Genomic DNA, 19,275 nt, shown 5'->3' with positions numbered 1-19,275 from the left:
ATGAACAAATTCAGGATGGTTCACTTGTCCATTAAGGGCAACCCGAGTTAACTATTTTCCATAAAATGATAACTATAACAAAAAGATTAACTGGATATCTGTAACCCCAGCCCCTCAGGAGGCTGAGAGGGAAGGATCATTTTATTTTAGCTCAGGAACCAAGACCAGCCTGGGCTATGCAGCAAGACTTGATCTCAATGTAAGAAATAATAATAATGAACTGGAATTGAGAAGTCCCGTCCTCTTTAGACAGATCTGTAGTAACGCGGTCCCTATTCATTTTGCTTTGATAGAGTCACACCCCGAAGGAACAAATCTTTTCAGGTGGCTTACCCAAGGAAAACGCACAAGCTGAGCATTAAAATTAACATAAATACACTGCAGTGGGAGACACTGTCAGAAAAAAGCAAGCCGGTGGAGACACCCAAATAAGGAGGCCCACGGGTAAGCAGTACACAGCCGTGCCTTCTCTAAGACATGGATCTCCTGCCAACCAGGGAAAAGGGGAGGTGTGACGATTTGGGCTTATGGAAAAGCCTGCCACTTCCAAACTCTGTGTAGAGACAGTTTTGCCACCAAACTGCCTTTGCAAGTACAAGCAGGACAGACAAAGTGCGGCAGACTCCTCCCCCCAGGGAGCATCTCAACCTCACAGGTAAGCACACCAAAGGCCCACGAGGGGAACTAACTCACTTGATAACGGAGCAAGGCTTGAGACATTCATCTTCTGACTTCAGCGTTCCCTACTGCGATACCACACTACGTGTTAATTCCTTTTCCTCCTTGGTAACTCTGTCTTCTTTACAAAGAACTGGAGACTACTTCTGAGGAAGGGCTTCACATCTTTAGGCATTTGTTCCCGGCAGAAGTGCAGGTGATTAGGCTTCTTGCAGCCTAGACTGTAACCAGAGGCCAACTGTAACGTACTATCTCCATAAGCCAGTGGCCACTAAAATACTGAACTGGCTGCAACAAAGCCACCAGATGCAAGGGCTACCACACACATCATGATGCCAACACATCTGCAGGTTTTAAAAAAAGAATGTAGTCCTAAAAATCTAGACCTAATGTATAAAAAGCATTCAGCACCCTGCATGGATATACTGGCAATGATCAGGAAAGGTGTGGCCTACAATAGGAAAATGCAGAAGAATATAGAAAGCAATGCCTCGAAGTAAAACTACGCATGGGTAACAGATCCCCCAAAAATGTTTGACTCTGACCGTCACTGAAAGGAGGCATGTTAAAAATGAAATAACCTATTCTGACAAACCATAGAATTTTTAAAATGCCCAACATTGGGCTGGGATCTAGCTCTGCAGCAGAGAGCTCACCTATCATACACGAGGCCCTGGGTCAGACACTCAGCGCCAGGAAAAGAAACAAGTCTAATATTGACAAAGTTTTAGGCAAACCAGGACTCCCTAGGCTGTCGGTGACTGCAGCATGAAAGAGTAAAACACATGCTCTAAAGATGACAACACAGTGACCCTAAATGCCCACCCAGAAATTCCACGTCTAGATTTTTATCCTAAGGAAACTGGCACGGAAGAGCACAAGAATTTCACAACACGGTGTTTGCTGCAGTGCTGCTGACAATTCGGAAAGGCTGGAAGCAGCTCTGAACATCAAGTCTCACTAACGGGAGGCCAGGGCTTAGAACACCACACAACATACACAGACAAGCTCTTCAGAAAGGCAGTTTATGCACCATGTGGGACTGCATGGGCAAAAACATATTTGCTTTGAAAAAAGATGCTGCAGCTGGGACACTTCCACATTTCACAGTGGCATCCCTGAAGGGATCACTGAAGGGACTGAGGGTGACTTTTAATATCTTCATTCTGTTTGCCAGAACCTCCAGGCATTCTAACAAAGAAGGTTTCAATTAGTGAAAGAGATTTTTTTTTTAAAAAAAGGAAATGATGATGAGCCGGGTGTCGTGGTGCACGCCTGTAATCCCAGCACATGGGAGGCTGAGGCAGGAGGATCGCTGTGAGTTCGAGACCAGCCTGGGCTACACAATGAGTTCCAGGTCAGTCTCAACTACATAGTGAGACCCTGTCTCAAAAACAAAAAACAAACAAAAAACAACCCCCCCAAATAAATAAATAAATAAAAATTAAAAAGGAAATGATGAAAAACTGTATACCATAGCCTAGGATACTGTAACCCCAGATTAGTGGTTAGATTTCTCTGGCTCTCAAGAATATACACCAAACTTAAGAAATAAAGAGGCAATTTTGAATTGTGGGGAGCCCCCTAATAAAGCATACTAAAATCTAGTTAGAACAGTGTATCTCCATAAATTAAGAGAAAATCATTTGTTATCAAGTGCCTTCCTTCTAACACAACTGCAAGTGGTCTAAAATTATAAAAACGTCACATCTCAGATTATTGCCTAATTGTTACTGTCCAGATAAACTACATTTGGAAATGGAACAGAACAGAATTCAGGTATTTATTGCACATTAAAATTTACTTTTCATACTTAACACGAAAGGTCTGTACGTAGTATATCTAAGTATATAAGTATGTACTCATTTACACACATTCATACACACGCAGATATGCTAAATAACTTCCTAGAATTTCTAGTTACTCCACCTTTAGTAGCATCCAAATATATTTAAGGGCCCACTGGCTAGATTTTCTAACAAAACAATTAAATAACCAATTAACTGCATGCTCCCAAGTGAAGCTCACTTGTGAGCTGAGCTCAAGAGAACACCTAGGATGTTTCAGCATCTTATACCATTCTGCATTCAAGTCATGAGTATCTGTAAGCTCCTTTTCTCATGAGTCACCAGGAACCCGTCAGCTTGACCACCAGCTGTAAACAGCTCAAGAGTCCCATCACTTAAAGCAATTTTGCTTCACTGTAAAGTGAATATAGTTCCCAAATTGTGAGACCCGAGGTATACACGCAAAATGGCACTGTGAGCGTTCAAGAATTTTTAAGAAGGATTCTGCAAAGATTTTTTTGAAAGGCAGATAATGAAATCATTCTCGGATCTCTTCAGACATTCAGGGAAGACTATAAGTCTCCCAGAAATGCCTGGTTGCTAACCTGTCAGAAAAGTCAGCTAGAAAAACCAGGTGCCTGAGGAGAGATGGGCAGATTGGGTGGACACAAAACTCCAGCTTGATTCTTCTGCCTCCTCACCCTGACCTCCTCACATTTTAATCTATGCGTAAGAAGTAAGGAATCAAGAGTCTGAAGAGTCACACAAACATTCATTCCAAAACCACGCAAACTATCATCACCTCTTCCAACCTCCAGAATCCAAAGGCAGACTTTTAGGGGAACAGCCAACCCAGGCACAGCAGTTGGTGTGCATTAACTAGAGCCATTTGTCACTCCAGTTGGGCAACAGAAGCCTTCTGCAACCTATGTGGCTATCACAATGTACAACTGTTCCCAAGACTCTGCAGACTTGATTTTGTGTCTGCCTCTATGAATGAGAATTTTCCAGCCAATTTTTTTCCATAAGGTAGGTGTAGGGTGTACGAGTGTGTGCGTGCGTGCGTGTGTGTGTAAGGGACAGAGAAAACAAGACACATAGACAAAAAAAAGGACAAAGTATAAAATGTTTATTCCATCCCTGTGTGGCAAAAGAAAATACAGACACATCCTTTTCCACTACCTTTTCTGCAACAAAATCATCAAAAATACTGTAGAGTATGTCCTCAATGGTTCTAATTTTGCTTGGAAAATAGGTCAACCATTCGTCAGATCTGTATCAAATCTTTAGTTTTTTAATACGCCAATGGCTTCTTGTCCTTTTGGCTAAGATCAAGTGCAGTTTTTTTATCTGACATATTAAAAGGTTATTTTTCATTCATTTGTTTTATAAATCTTAGGTCACTTTATGGGCAGCAGGCTGCTTAATTATAAATACTGCCAGAGAGATTTCTGGAAACCGTTCTCCAAGCTCCTTTTCCTTTTTTCCCTCCACCCTAGCACAATCACTGACCATGCATTTCAAAATGACACCTCATCCATGAGTCCAGTCCCACAGGCCCAGAGAGACGCTGTGCACACGTGAGGGCCGACACGGCTACGTACCAGTTTCCCTGTGGAAATGGCAGCCCCCTCTACACACACAAAAGCTGCCTCTAGCGAAGCAAAGGCAATTCAATCATTTAGCATCATATATGAGCGAAAATTGGAATAATCTGTCCCTTTTATGACAACATAAAAGGCAGAACCAATTTTTTTTAGAAGGCCACGTACAGTCACATCCTCATAGACATGCATTCCTCCATACCACCACAATCACAGCAGACAGCAAAATGCAAGAGCTGGAAAATACTAAGAACTACGGTGATTCCATTTCCTTCATGGGCATTTTTCACTGCAATTAGCAGGCTACGCGTGAATGCGTCCTCAGAGCGTTTCTCGTGACCAAGAGCACACTCCTCATTTCGCTGCCTTTTCCTAAAAGTGTGGATGTGGCTGACTCACCGCTTCCTTTCAGTGTCCACACTCAGCGCCTCAGGAGCGAGACCTCCTGTTTCTTACTGCTGCAGAGAAAGGAAAAGCAAGGCAAAGTGTCTTCATGTGATGCCAGCACCCTCGAACTGTGCCTGCTTGGCGGGTAAGCCGTCTACAGACCTGACGGGGAGCAGGGGTCCCACACACCCAGGGCCACCAGTCCCACCAGTATGCACAATGGTGCTGCGGCTTCCAGCGCCAAGGGCCCTTTAGCGAACTGTGAAAACCAAAGATGCAAAAACTGCACATCTCTAACAGACACAGCTGCACACACACGCGCGCGCGCACACAAACACATACACTCACACACACACACGCACGCACGCAGTGCCCCAGCCGGAGGGAGTCTGTGCCCCAATTTGCATTATTTTTCATCTCCAGACAGAACAATAAACAATGAGAATGTTTGCAGCTTTTGCCAGATCTTCCCCACGCCATTGTGAGCAAACAAGCAACCTGCTCTTTAAGACAGCAGAACAAAAGAGGCATTGAGAACTACAACCCCCTAACAAACACACAAGCTTTTCAAACCAGTCCCCTTGGGGATGAAATGCCCGAGAACTAGCACCAGAGTCCCTTACCTGCTCCCCCGCTTGCTGCAGTGCACCCCGGCTCGCCCAGCCTGCAGCGACAGTGACAGCGCTGTGCTCCAGGAGCCCACAGCCTGCCCGTGCCTGCTGCTGCTGCAGCCCTTGCATCACACTGCCTGCAGCACTGAGGAGTCACGAAGCCCTGGTGGCAACAGCTGGTGTGGCAGGACCGGCTGGCTGCCAGGACAGAGGAGCTACCAGCAGAGCGCATGCAGGCTCCAGTCAACTTTTGCCTTCACTGCAGAGCCCTGGGGGCGGGCTGCTTTCCCAGCACTTCCAAGTGTGATCCCCAAGAGGCTTCTCCCTTCAAACCTGAGCATCTTGAGGGGTCTTGCTTTTATGTATCAAAATGGGAAAGAGAGAAAACCCATTTGCACCAGTATCACGGGGCTGCATCCATTTCAGTGCTTGCGACCATCACCGGCGTGCGACCTACAGGTCAACTCCACCGCCATTATAAAGCCCTAAAAGCCGTTCACTGGCCTATCTGATGTATGTCTGTACGCTTGCGTGATTACACACTCACTAGGAATGTAACCCATCAACCAACCAAACGACCAAGTGTTCCGCAAGTTCCGCTGTGTGCAAGGAGCTTGGGGAAGAGGACAAAGCCAATGTGAGCTGACCCCGAAGTCACCCAATTCATCACTTCACAATGATCTGCATTTAGGGTCTCTGCACCCCACCTCCACCCCCAGCATAAACCCAAGACCTTACAGTCCGGGCCCTGCACAGGAAACAGCCTTGCCACCCAGGCAGCCCCCGCCCTTGAGCCCTGGGCTCAGCCCACCGGAGGGGCTTTCCCCCCGGCCTGCCTCCATCGACCTCTTCTCCAGTCACAGCGACTCTTTCACAATCTGAATAAAATGTGCTACTCTTCTGCCTCCACCGCATTCCTATTTTAGTCAGAGTGACTCTGTTCTTCCTCCCGTGTGCTTCATGGTAGGTATTGTTATATCCACAAAGCACTGAGTTACGTTTTCTGTGAGAAAGGTTGCTATGGGTTCCCCATCATCCAGGGACGGGAGGTCAGCAAGCTTTGATGGCCTGAGGGTCACAGGGAGAAGCAAAACGATGACCGGAACCCGTGTCTTCGACTCTAAAGCTCCTACTCGTTCAAGTTCCGGTACTCAAGGCAGGTAGGACCATTCCTTACATCCCTGGACTAAACCCAATGTGGCTGGCAAGCCATTCTCATACAAGGACATGGTCAGGTACGAAGTCTTTCAGCTCTAGGAGCCACATCTATTCCAAGGACTCGAGTCTGCCATGTACAGTGAAAAAGCAGGCACAGGCAACGTGAGCAAAGGGATGTGGCTAGGTGCCAAGAACGTTTTATTTACAGAAACACGTAGTGGGCCAAAATCCCCACCCGCCCCATTAAACCAGTGGTTGCACAACCCCTTCTTCTGTTGAGTCATTTGCTTCCCTGAGACGAAAAACCGGTATGTTGTAGGTTGCTTTACCACATTCCACCAACTAGAGAAGAACACAGTTCAGCTCCCCAGTCACCTCTTTCTCTAAGTGAATCCCCCGAGGGCCTTCAACCTTCTAGACTCCTGCACACCCAGCACACATGTGCCATAGGACAGAGGGTATCAGGAGCCTCGAAGGCAGATGGTTCCAGGAGCGGGTGTAGGATTTGCTCAAGAGGAGGACAAGTGGGAGAAAGTTGGCATGGACATAGCGGCTCCACGGGCAGCAGGGGAAGAGGAGCTCCCCAGGAGGAGATCTTCTACGAAGACCCAGCCGACTTTATAGGACACTGCGGCTCCGTCTAAGTGCCCAAGTGGGGTCCAAGGAGAGGTCGAAGGGCACAGAACTGGTAGATGTGAGGCAGAGCTGCCACAAGACACGCAGGAGCACTTGAAGGAAGGTAGCATGCAAGTGCCGCAGGCCTGCATTCATGCAGAGCCGAGGATTTGCTCGTCGTGGCTCCTGCCTTAGGGAGCAGTGGGGAGAAAGGCTGCCAAGGGCAAGAGAAAGGCCTCGTGACTGCTGGGTGTGGCGGGCAGTGTGGCTAATTGTGCCCAGCTGAGGGAACACTCAGAGCTGAAACCTAGCCAGGAGTCAGGACCCGGGTGGGTGGGATTCGAGTCAGGAAGTGGCGGGTTCCGCTCACAAGGACAAGAGGTCGAAGGGCACAGAACTGGTAGATGTGAGGCAGAGCTGCCACAAGACACGCAGGAGCACTTGAAGGAAGGTAGCATGCAAGTGCCGCAGGCCTGCATTCATGCAGAGCCGAGGATTTGCTCGTCGTGGCTCCTGCCTTAGGGAGCAGTGGGGAGAAAGGCTGCCAAGGGCAAGAGAAAGGCCTCGTGACTGCTGGGTGTGGCGGGCAGTGTGGCTAATTGTGCCCAGCTGAGGGAACACTCAGAGCTGAAACCTAGCCAGGAGTCAGGACCCGGGTGGGTGGGATTCGAGTCAGGAAGTGGCGGGTTCCGCTCACAAGGACAGCAGAGAAGCCACACCAGGGCCAGAGCACTCACTACCCTATCCTCTTCCGAGTCTGCTGGCCTCTGAGCTATAGGCTCTTCATGCGCGTTTTAAATTAAAAAGGACTGCTCCTGTGGAACCCCGGTCTCGAGACTTCTAAAAAACTGACATAGAATTTTATGTGCCACAAAACTCACCCTTCGAAGAGGTGAGGAGAGGAGACTGGTTTGTAGTACATTCATTACGTCACGCAACCAGGACTACTAATCCCAGAATGCGGTCATCAGGCCAAGGGAAACCCAGCCCCACAGAGAGTCCCCACATTCTCCCTCTTTCCTTGGCCCCTGGCAAGCACCCATCTACTTTGTATGGATTTGCCTAATAGGGACAGTTTACGGCAATGGAATCACACACTACGTGGCTTTGATTAGTTTTTATTATATTGTTAAATGCCTAAACATAAAATGTTTTATTTTCCTTATTTTTATAGCTCTTCAGCTATAAACCACAAATCTGCAAGTTCACTGAGAGTGAAACTACAAAGCCACTGTTGGGCGACAGGCCTCTCTCTGCCCAGAGTACACTGTGATGCTTGTGGCTCTAGCTGCCTTGGCTTCCTGGAGGCCACAAAAGAAGATTCGTTCTATCCACAGCTTTTCTTTCAACCGAGGGGACACAGCTTTGCTGACACAGCACCCTGAGGGTCTCCGGGGTGAGGAGACCACAGGAGAGCACAGTTTCTGTGGGCCCTGCGCTTAATCCTTCTTCCCGATCAGGGACAATCCTGCTGTGACCACAGACGAGGAGACTGCCATGCCTGCCAGAGTCGAGGCCGTGCGCACCTTCTAGGACAGGGACCGCAAAGCTTTTAAAGCTTTCGATGATACAAACAGCCGGCTGCAGCCCACATACCACAGGTTCCCACTACTCTGGGACACCCCACTGTGACTCTGAAGCCTCAGCAAAGAGGACACGCCCACCCCCAAGAACACACTCCAAAGGCGATGTACAGAAATAAGCTGAAGTACATCTACCTCTCGGGCTGGGTCACCATGCAATCGCCACTCCTCTCCCTCTGCCTCCCGTCTCCTGCACAATACAGAGTTAGGAGGGGAAGAGTCCAGTGGGATGAGGCCTGCCTAGGTGGCACGGATTTGCTGTGGCTCTGGCACCCTCCATCAGGGGTCCCCTAGGTTTGGACAGGTTTGGAAATATCTGAATATGTTTTCTATTTACTATGTTTTGGTTTTAAGGGTATTTTTTAAGTCTTCTTTTTTTCACTTTTCTTTTTTGGTACTGGGAATCGAACTCAGGGCCTCGTGCTTGCCAGGCAGGAGCTGTGCCACTGAGCTGTACCCCAAAGCCCTATTTAGTATGTTTTTCTTTTCTTTGCAGTCCTGAAGAGTGAACCCATGGCCTTCCTTCACACCAAGCTACTGTATTTCCCCCCGAAATAAGACCTAACCAGAAAATAAACCCTAGCATGAATTTTTTGGATGCTTCTGATATAAGCCCTTCCCCAAAATAAGCCTCAGTTAAGATCGTCAGCCAGATGGACACACTGAGTATGTCCATTGCAACACACCGTAAATAAGTAATATTAACATTCATACTGAATGATAATATAGTTATTTATAAATACCCAAGTGGGCGCACTTGGATGAGAAGAAAGCATCTAAGGAAACAGATGATTTGAGACTTCCTGCCAAATGACCAGGGAGAGTACAGACCCAGCACAGGATAAACGGGTATACTGGATAGCCAATGGGACATGGCTGTACCTGATACAAATCTTCATAATTCAATATGTAATGTGCTGTAACGGATGTACTCAATGCACTCCTGTGAAAGAAACATCTTCTGAGTTTTGGTGCCTGCAATTTTTTGTCACTTTTCTGTGGACCATCCTTCTCAACCAGCAAGCATTGCTTTGGGGGGGTCACTCCTGTCTCATAATTCTTCAATTAACACCTGATTTAGTGGAAACTTAGTGAAGCCCAGCCTGGAAGAGGCCATGACTTGGGTGAAGAATTCAGGGGTAAAAGCACTGACAGCTGTGTTGCCAGCGCACTACGAGCAGGGTACAGGACAAGAAGTGCCCAGCTAACGAGAGCTCTATTGCTGGACATGTGAGATTGTGGCCAAGGGTTCTAATAGGAAATGGGGTCGCAAGAAATTCAAGTCAGAGATCCCAGCCAGAAGCCCACGTGGACAATAGCAGCGTGGGTGTCCAGGTCCCAGCCAGGGCCCTGCCCAGACACCAGAGACTTGGATGCACAGGCCCACCCAGATACCATCAGTAAGTGCTCGAAGATCCCAGCCAGAAGCCTGCTGAGACACAAGCAGTGCAGGTGCACAGCCCCCAGACAAGGCCCTCGCAGACAACAGCTACACAGTGGGGCAGGCTCCAGACAGAGTCATGCCTAGATACCACCCCAAGTGTGCACAGGCCCAAGCCAGAACCCCACCCGAACAACAGGGCAGTGCAGGGATCCAGATGGCACTGTTCTGAACCCAGGAATTGACAGAGTGGTGAGCAGCAGAGAAAAGGCCTCTCTGAGGGTTGCTGAGGATTGAAGCTCACTGGGTGACCAAAGAGTTGCCTCAGCAAAGGCACAACAGGCCGCACCTGGTGAAATGAGAAGACACAAACAAGTCTCAAAACCAGACTTCCAGATCACCTAAAGGGGCAGCAAAGGGAACAATCTGATGCTCAACCGCCTGGACTCCCTGAACTGGCAACAAAAGAGGATCTGGAAAAAACGAAATCAGAAGTTATTACTCAGATAACAACAGAGATTGTGCCCACAGTGAAAGACATGATGAATAACTCTAGAGCAGGGCCAAGGATTTAGCTCAGTGGTTCTGCCGCCTGCCTTGCAAGCGCAAGGTCCTGAGTTCGATCCCCAGTACCAAAACAAAAACAACAACAACAACAACAACAAAATCAACTCTAGAGCAGACACAGATAAAAAATAGAGGGCCAAGTAACTTGATGGAATCCCAGCACGGGAAAGAAATGGAATCCATAAAACAGATGCAAACAGATATCCAGGAGATTAAGAAATCCAGGCCAGGATTTGAAGTTGGAGAGTTACGACGATGTTCTAGAAAAAGATGACACGACTGTAAGATTACTGTATATGAAAAATGAGACAGCCCTGAAAATAAGCCCGATTGTGTCTTTTCCTCTTATTTTTTAGGAAACTCAGTACATCTGTATTTCTAATTTTTTATCAGCTTTTAAAAAATATTTAATTAATAATGTATTTATTCATTTTTGGTAACGGGGATCAAACTTAGGGCCTTACGCTTTGAGGCAGGCATGGCACCTCTGAGCTAAATCCCTAGGCCCTTTTATCGGCTTTGCTGCTCAGGCTGGGCTCAAACTTTAGATCCTCTTGCCTCAGCCTCCCAGTCTACTTATGTTGAGAATAAAGTGACTCAAAACATTCATTCCCTTTTTATTTCAGGTGTGTGGAGTCTTCAAAAAGTGGGTTAAACAGAGGTCTTATATTAACTGCAAGAATCCATCAACTGCTTAAAACAGTCTGTGGAATTCTAGCAAGTATAAGAATAAACATATTTCAGGAGTGGGTGACTGTGAAATGGAGACAGGTTTAGGGGTGACGAGAATGTTCTGGAGCTAAACAGTGGTTATTGTAGAACGCTGCAAATGTACTAAATACTCCAAACTTGTACGGGTTAGAATGGTGAACTGTATGTTATGTGGTCCTTACAATTTAAGTAAATTTACAACATCAGAGAAAGACAGACAGACAGAGAAACAGAAGCAAGATATGTAGAATACCCTCACAGGTAAACAGGAGTCAAGGTGGCCCTACACACACACACTCCTACAGGGTCTGCTGCCCGACTCAGGAGAAGGCGGGACACCTGGTCCTTCCGGTTGTCTTGGGCGAGAGCCTAACCTGGGTGGCCTCCAATTCCCCGACCACTATTTCCAGATAGGAAGGCTCCGCAGTCCCGATGCACAAACGCTGACATGCGCAGAAAGTAGCAAGGCGGAACTCCCTGCAATTCACCTTCCTCTCCCAATACAAAGCAGCTGCCTGCATTTGGAGCCTGCTCTTACACCTACCAAAAAGAATGCACAGGAGATGATGGGTACCTGTGTTCTCGGGGGCATTTCTGGAGAGAGGCAAAACACAATGAAGAATACCGTTATGGGCCAAGTCAACCAGGGTCAACCTACAAGAATGAAAGCTTTGAAAACTGTAGTCTGCAAGGGTCATGGTGGCACACGCCTATAATCCCAGCACTCGGGGAGGCTGAGGCAGGAGGATTACAAATTCAAGCCCAGCCTGAGAAATTAAGATTCTATTTCAAAAGAAAACAAAGGGCTGGGGATGTAGCTCAGTGCAAAGACTCTAAAGAAGTCAGTGGAGAAGGACAGGGACCAGGACAGAAAGAAGCAGTCAGTTCTTACCAGGAGCCAATGCGGCCTCTCTGTCCCAGCAGAGGGCGTCATGGCTCCAGACTTCGTAGGTGGCTAAAGGGGAGCTTTCCCCAGGGCTATAGGTTCTCCTAGGAAAGAAAGCACCAGGCCGGCCATAACCCAGAAGTCTCGGGAGGGATGAAACAGACTGCAGTGATGGCTCCCCAATGCAGAGTCCAAGCAGAAGGCAGAGGCTGCCCTGGGCTATTCCACCCCAGAAGCCTACACATCCCTGCCCCACCTCACACTCAGCTGTGAGAATCCAATGGGCATCCACACTCCCCTTCCTCCCTCAGCCGGAGCACTCATTCCACACAGTTCCCCAGTCTCCCCTACCTTTCCAGGGGTGCACGCAGTGCTCTGGTTGTCCAGCTCCCGGGTCCCGCTTTCTCCTCCCCAGCCCCAAACCCCGCTGTCCTGCGCTGTGGCCTTACTCTTCCTTCTGAACAATGCTGTCTCATGACCGAAACCAACAAGTCAACAAACCTGCAGCTGCCTGTTCTGGCTCCCAGATGCTGAGGTCCAACTGGGCAGAAAGAGCAGGGAGGGGATGTGCTGTAGTGGCAAATTAAGACATGAAAACAAACCTGCTAGTCTCGTGCTGCCGCTTTTGCCTGAGGCTGCTGCTCAGGGTCTCTGGGACAGCAGTGCTGCATCCACAAGAGTCCCTTGCTCAGAAGAGCTTGCTCTTCTGCCTGAAGTGCAGGGTACGGGGTGCAGGATACGGGTGCGGGGGACTGCTGGCTCTGTCCCAGGAAAGGCCGAGCCCCACCTCTGCCTGCGCCCTCACGGCCCACAGCGCAGTGCAGGGCCGCGTAATTACCCAGAAGAGCAGTTCAGAGTGGAAAGCCTCAAGTGCTCCCGAGCTAATTGAAGGCCAGGGGAGGAAATGTCTGCCCTGAAGCAACCAACACCGCACGATAAATCTCTGTTACTTATTTTGAAATCTACTTGGCAGAAGCTGGTTTGGTAGATGAAAAACAAAACGAAACAAAAAACACCAGCCTTCATTTTAACCTCTGTGCATCAAGTCACCTTTCAGGGAAAACATCAAGAGGACAATTCTCAGCTTGCTTTGGGTCATCAGTTTCCTATTAAAGCAAACTCCTCCATATGCAGTCTTGTGGCTATACCCGGGTCTAGGATGCGTTCTCCCTTCCCAAACAGCTGTCCTGACAAATAGAAGCCCAGAGGCCGGTGCCAGACCCTTGGTGCTTGACAGCAGCTCCTACAGATGAGGCAGAATGGGCTTGGAGTAGGGAGAGAAGAATGAAACCCCGCAGGCACCCCCGCCATCCACAGGCCTGCCAGAGCTGCTCTCAGCTCATTTCCAGAGCCTCCCAGAAGTGCTCCAGTTTGAAGTGCAACAATCAAACTACACCTAAGTTTTGCTACAAGGTTTAAACTACCATACTAAAACACAACTCCATGCTACCAGACTACCTCTGAGGTGCTTGTCTTCTTGATTCTAAATCAAGTGCAAAAAGACCAAGTCAGGCCTATTCTACTTTTTAGCATGTAAGCTAAAGCTAAAAGCATACGTAAACGTCTGCACACACACACACAGAAACTATCCCCATGGAATCATTATTCACCAGCATCAGGGACTGCACGGTAGCACATGCCTGGAATCCCAGGTACTCAGGAGGCTGAAGCAGGAGGATTGTTAAGTTCCAGGCTACCCTGGGCAACTGAGAAAGCCCTTATCTCAAACTAAAATAAAAACAGCTGGGGATGTAACTCAGTGGTAGCAGTGCTTACTTGGCACTGAATGTGGGCTAAGTATTAAGGATTTCTTGAGGCCCTGAATGCAATTTTTAGTACTAAAAGAGAAAAAGACTAACTCAAGAAAGGTTGAAGTCACCGATCAATCCATCTGTCCATACATCTGTCTACCTATTCATCCTTCCAGCCATCTTTCCACTCATCCATCCACCCACCCACCCTCCAATCCATCCACCCATTTATCCACCCACCCACCCACCAACCCATCTACCCACCCATCCACTGATCCACTTCTCCACCCACCCAGCCACCAATCCACCCAGCCACCAATCCATCCTGCCACCAATCCATCCACATACCTAACCATTCATGTGTCCACCCATCTGAGGACTGGCCATCCATGTGTTCATTCATCCACCTATTTGTGGACCAGTATAGCCATCCAACCAACCCACCCTCTGTGCAGGACCTATGCTAGATACAAACTACTAAGAAATGCAGGAAGTAAAGTCCTGGTCTCCCAGGAAGTCCAAGAGAAAAGGAGCGTGGCAAATGCCTCCATGACATGGGCCTAAGAGTCTCCATCCTCCCCATGCTGTTGCAGTGCGCTGGGCATGCCACTGTCCTAGTGCAGCGCACTGCCTCTCAGAAGGTGAACTCTTAAGAGGCAGTGACGAAGGTAAAACGAGATCACCAATATAAACTGCCTGGTGTCCTTCCAAGAAAAGTCAGGACGCAGACATATCCAGAGGGACAGGCAAGCACGTGAGGACGTGGGGAGAAGTCCACGTGCAGAGGCCAAGGAGAGAGGCGTCAGGAGGAGCAGCCCTGACTGCACCTTGAACACAGATCTCCACCCTCCAGGGTGCCTGTGTACACCACAATGGCAGGGCCCCATGTCAGCAGGAGAACGCATGTGCAAGAGCTGGAGGGCAAGGAGCAGAATCGGAAAACCATCAGTGCTACAGGGGAAAGGCCTATGAACAGGTAAAACGGGAACAGGGAAGGCGGAATGCGCAGGGTGGGACACACCACAGGTGAGCAGATGCCACTGGGTCCATTCCCAAAAACTCAGGCTTATCGTAGCCCAGCTACCACAGGTTTCCCACCATGTAACTTTTGTGTGTGCGTGTGAGGTACTGGGATCAAACTCAGGCCCTTGTGCTTGCAAGGCAGGCTCGGTGCCACTGAGCTAAATCCCCAGCCCCAGTGTAACTGTGGTTTTTCAGTACTAGAGATGAAACTGAGGGGTTCACGCACACTAGGCAAGGACACTACCACTGAGATACACCCTTGGCCCCTTTTAGTGTGATACAAGGTCTCGCTGTGACAGGGTGGTCTCCTGCCTCAGTCTCCTACACGCAGCCTAATTTTTATAATTCTGTGCCAGCTCTTCAGATGTAAATAGCTGCATCATTCTTTCCCGACCTCGATTAAACCTTAAGAAAATGTTACCTCCATTTGACTTGGATGAAAGCCAGCAAACAAAATAATTCTGATCTCAGTATTCTCCTGTTATTCCAATGGAATGCAACAAAAAGCACTTTTTATTATAATACATCAGTCACCACCAGATCAGTAATCTATTCATTACACAGACATGTTTACTTTAAACTTGTGCACAACAGTGAGTGCCTTTCATTCTTTGCATTAAAGACTTTTTGGCGAACAAAGAACAATCTTTTGCCTACATTTTCATTTCTATTAAGTCTCTCGCTTACTTGTTGAAGCGTATTCTTTCTCGCTGATCCTTCAGAAAATGAAACAGTCCCTGGGATAAGCTGAAAAGGACTTTTTAACAGCTGTATTCTAGAACTTCATTGGGACTTGCCACTCTTGAAACACACACACACAATTCTGAAAATTGCTGGGTTTGTACCTTAAACACAGAAAGCTTCTGGAACTAATTTCTTCACAGTAGTTGCACAGCCTGCTGGGGGACACAGCCATGCTAGATAAAGTATATGGTCCCTCCTCTTGTCCCCTGGATCCTTTCAGTATTGACAGTGCCCTTTACACACGCATGCAGGCAGCCACCTCTGCATTCTACCTTTCACTGTGACATTCTGTGTAGCTGCACAGCCTGTTAAGCAACTGCAGGGCTTTCAACACAGGCACACACAGGATGCCAAACCTGTCGCCTTGGCATCACAGAAATATCTCTACTTTCCTATAAGGCTGGCAGCATTCAGTTTAAAGCCAAATGAAAGAAAACCCCATTCCCAAAGGCTCTTGGAAGTAAACAGCCAGCTTGGTCATTCTGCAGTGGACCCCACCAACTGTAGCAGACTCTCGAGGCAGCAGCAGAGAATGCTCCACGCGGGACTCTGGCGAGCACACTTCTTGCCATCAGTCCCCCACATGTGCAGAGCAGGGTCACAACACATGCTCTGCGGAGACGCACGCTTCTCCTGCCTGCACCGGGTGGGAATGGCCAGGGAACACCCTGCGTTTCACCTAAACCCCACCCTCGCAGCTCCCGTGACACCTGCCACATTTCGGAATTACAGCAGGCACACGGTGCTTCCCGGCCTCCACCACACTTCTCACCTCTCTCTGGGGAGTCAAATGACTTCGCTTCTACTTTGAAGTTTAAAATGAACTTACTAAATAAGTCCAAATTAGGAAGGGTGGCCTTCTCCCTCTCCGGAGTGACAATCCTTAGCAGCAACGGCAGATCTGAGACCCGGACCCACGAGGGTGGCTGTGTGTGAGGTACTCCAGCATCCCTCCCTTCGGGAAAACCTCAAGCATGTTAAACCCGTATCTCAGTCTTGTCCCCAGAAAGTGTCTCACTGCACAGAAAACACAGAGGGCACTTAAGAACTGAAACTGCCACGGCAATGATTCTCTGGACAGGGCTGCCAGGCACAGGTCTCTGCTCCGAAGTCTGGGGGACAGCAGTGCCTACAATCGTGCCCGGTTAGCAGCCACGTGGGGCTTGGCAAAACCAAGACATCTGGCTGTGGTAAGCCAGCATTCACCCTCCCCCGAGACACCTTCGCAGCGAGCCCAAATGCAAAAGTTACCTACCTCGGAGTAGAACATGTCTCTCGGGTAGAGGCCGCAGTGGGAGGTGGTTTGCTGTGCCCACCAGGGTCCACCGCCTGCCTCTGAGGTCCAGCAGACACCTCCTGCAAAGGACAGCAGCATGAGACACCAAACCCTCAGGCTGCCTTCCCGAGACATCTGTTATTATGAAAGCCCTCAATTTGTGGGTTCTCCTTGCCCCTGTGCCTCAGTGCCAGTGACGTGTCCCACTGGCCTGTACGCAGACCCAGCCCATTTGGCTCCACAACGCCTCTTATGGAGGGAGACACATGGCCTAGGACCCCGCACACACTTCTACTCCAGGCAGGAATCGGCTCCTACACGCAGCTGCAAGGCCATGTACTGACACAACTCACCAAAAGAAATCAGAGCGAGGACAGCTGGTCACAGGCCTCTGTGGGAGACCTCCCGTCCTGGGCCTTGTCGGAGGTGTGGGTACTGCACTCCCAGGCGAATGAGCAGCGGGGAATCCTCACAGGTCACGGGGAACTGGCCTCAGGCAATGGCAGGGACAAGCTCATGCAGGGTCTGCGTGACTTTGTGGCACAAGATGCCACTGGGCAAACAGACAGCTCTCCTTGCACATGGTAGATACTTTATATTAGAGTCACTGCCAGCCAGACACGGTGGTACGTGCCTATAATCCCAGCACTCAGGAGGCCGAGGCGGGAGAGTCACAAGTTCTGGCCCAACTTGGGGTACACAGTGAGTTCAAGTCTTGCCTGGAGAACATAAGCAAGACCCTGTACCAAAACCCACCACCATCACCAAAAAAGGGCATCTACTGATTCTTCATTAGAAACTGACTTTGTGACTGCAGCAGGGTTTTGTGCTTGGGGTGGTAGAAATAATCAAATGCAGACGGAAGAGGGAGAAAAGGCAGTGAGAAGGACAGGAAGAGGGAAGGAAACGAGGAAGGAGGGAAGGGGAATGAAACAGAGAGACAGACAGAGACCACAGACTCCGCAGGACTGTAAGAATATGTACTTTCAGGTGGGGGGTGTAGCTCGGCGGTGTTGCACCTGCCTGGCATGCGCAGGGTCCTGAGTTCGATTCCCAGTGCCAGGAAAAAAAAAATGTACTTTCTAGAAATCTTTAACTGTCACCATCAAAACTGTCATCCTAAAATAGTGCAACAGTTTAACCCATCTTAAAAGATAGCTTGTTCCAGCACAATGCTGAAAAACACCTGCAAATTTAAAAGGAGTAAAATATACTATAGTCATTGGCTGGCATCAATACTTGAGAAGTGGCTGGGCCGGGGGTGTAGCTCAGTCGGAGAGAACCTGCCTAGTTCAGTGATGTCCAGGATCTGATCCTCAGCAGCAGCAGCAGCAGCAGCAGCAGCACCACTGCCACAAAAAGGGCAGGGGGCCGAGGACCGCCTGTATTCCAGACAGCCAGGTCCATGCACCTGTAATCCCAGCTACTCAGAAGGCTGAGGGAGGAGGACTGCAAGTCTGGGGCCATCCTGGGAAATTCAGTGAGACCCTGTCTCAAGACAAAGCAAGTACTAGGCAGGTCCTGTGTTCAATCCTCAGAACCTCAACAACAAAAATAGTGCTCACAGTATGTTTAGCCTTGAAGCACCACCCAGTTTTACCTCAGATGAGTTAGTTACCACATCGTTTGCTTGGCATGAAGGTAGGAGCAAGTTAGTCACAGGGGAAAAGAGTACATAAAGGAAGAAATCAAGACGGGGAGACTGGGAAGGGAAATTTTGGGTCTGCAGGAAGCTGGCCCTTAAAATCACCATGCGAGCAGATTCCACCCAGCACCTGACACCTAGCGCCGTACTGGTGCCGTAGGCACGCGGATGGCTGGGCTCCTGTAGCACCATCGGAGCCACCCTAACGTGGGAGTGTGCACCTGGCTCACAGTGCGGGGCTTACCTGCAAGTAGTGGTCCGTGGAAGGTGACGACCGGGACCGTTCATGAACATACTGCGGCCTCTGGTTCTGGTCTAGACCTGCATCCAGAATGTCGTCAGCTGAGTGACACCGCCCAGAGCTCCTGGCTTCCAAAGGCTTCCTCTGTTCCTTCCAAGAGGCTTGGTACTCTGCAAAGGTTCCGAGTCTCTGTGGTGGCTCCAACTTCCCCGGGTTCTCCACTTTCCCGTAACCAGTGAGGATTTCTCCGAAGGAGGTGGCGCGAGACTTCTTCCGGGACCAGGGCTCTGCCCCTTCTCCCGCGTGGCCCGCTGTCCGAGGCCTCTCCGTCTTCTCTCTCGGGGGTCCACTCACAGATTGTCTTTGGCCCAGCCGCTGGAGAACAGGTTTGCTCGTTTCCTCAAAAAACTTCCACCTGTCAGCAAATGTGCCCACCGTGTCCTCGGGGTTCCTGGGGGGCCGGTGCGAGCCGCAGTCCCCCGAGAGCCCTACCTCGTTCATCTTCTGCGGTTCGGAGTACGACTTCAGTCTCTGCTCCGCTGTGAACCTCTTCCGGCCTCCGACACGCGGCACGGCGTGGGGCGGGCCCCCTCCAGACGAGGCTGGCTTGGCCGGGCCCGCCTCCCG

General features: G+C 49.3%; 1 protein-coding gene across 1 annotated transcript in view; it reads right to left on the bottom strand.

Moving 5' to 3' along the window:
* Positions 1 to 19,275, bottom strand: part of Shroom2 (shroom family member 2) — a 162,145-nt gene that overhangs the window by 20,645 nt on the left and 122,225 nt on the right. The window contains exons 7-8 of the mRNA XM_010618758.3: positions 18,652 to 19,269; positions 16,742 to 16,842 (exon numbers count right to left, since the gene is read on the bottom strand). Of these exons, the coding sequence (XP_010617060.1) occupies positions 16,742 to 16,842; positions 18,652 to 19,269 (719 nt within the window). The remainder of the gene's footprint in view (positions 1 to 16,741; positions 16,843 to 18,651; positions 19,270 to 19,275) is intronic.

Source organism: Fukomys damarensis, unplaced genomic scaffold (assembly GCF_012274545.1).
Source record: "Fukomys damarensis isolate Sample0158 unplaced genomic scaffold, DMR_v1.0_HiC HiC_scaffold_39, whole genome shotgun sequence".
Classification (NCBI taxonomy): domain Eukaryota; kingdom Metazoa; phylum Chordata; class Mammalia; order Rodentia; family Bathyergidae; genus Fukomys; species Fukomys damarensis.
The sequence above is the reverse complement of the archived record's forward strand: the minus strand, read 5'-3'. Positions and strand labels throughout refer to the sequence as shown.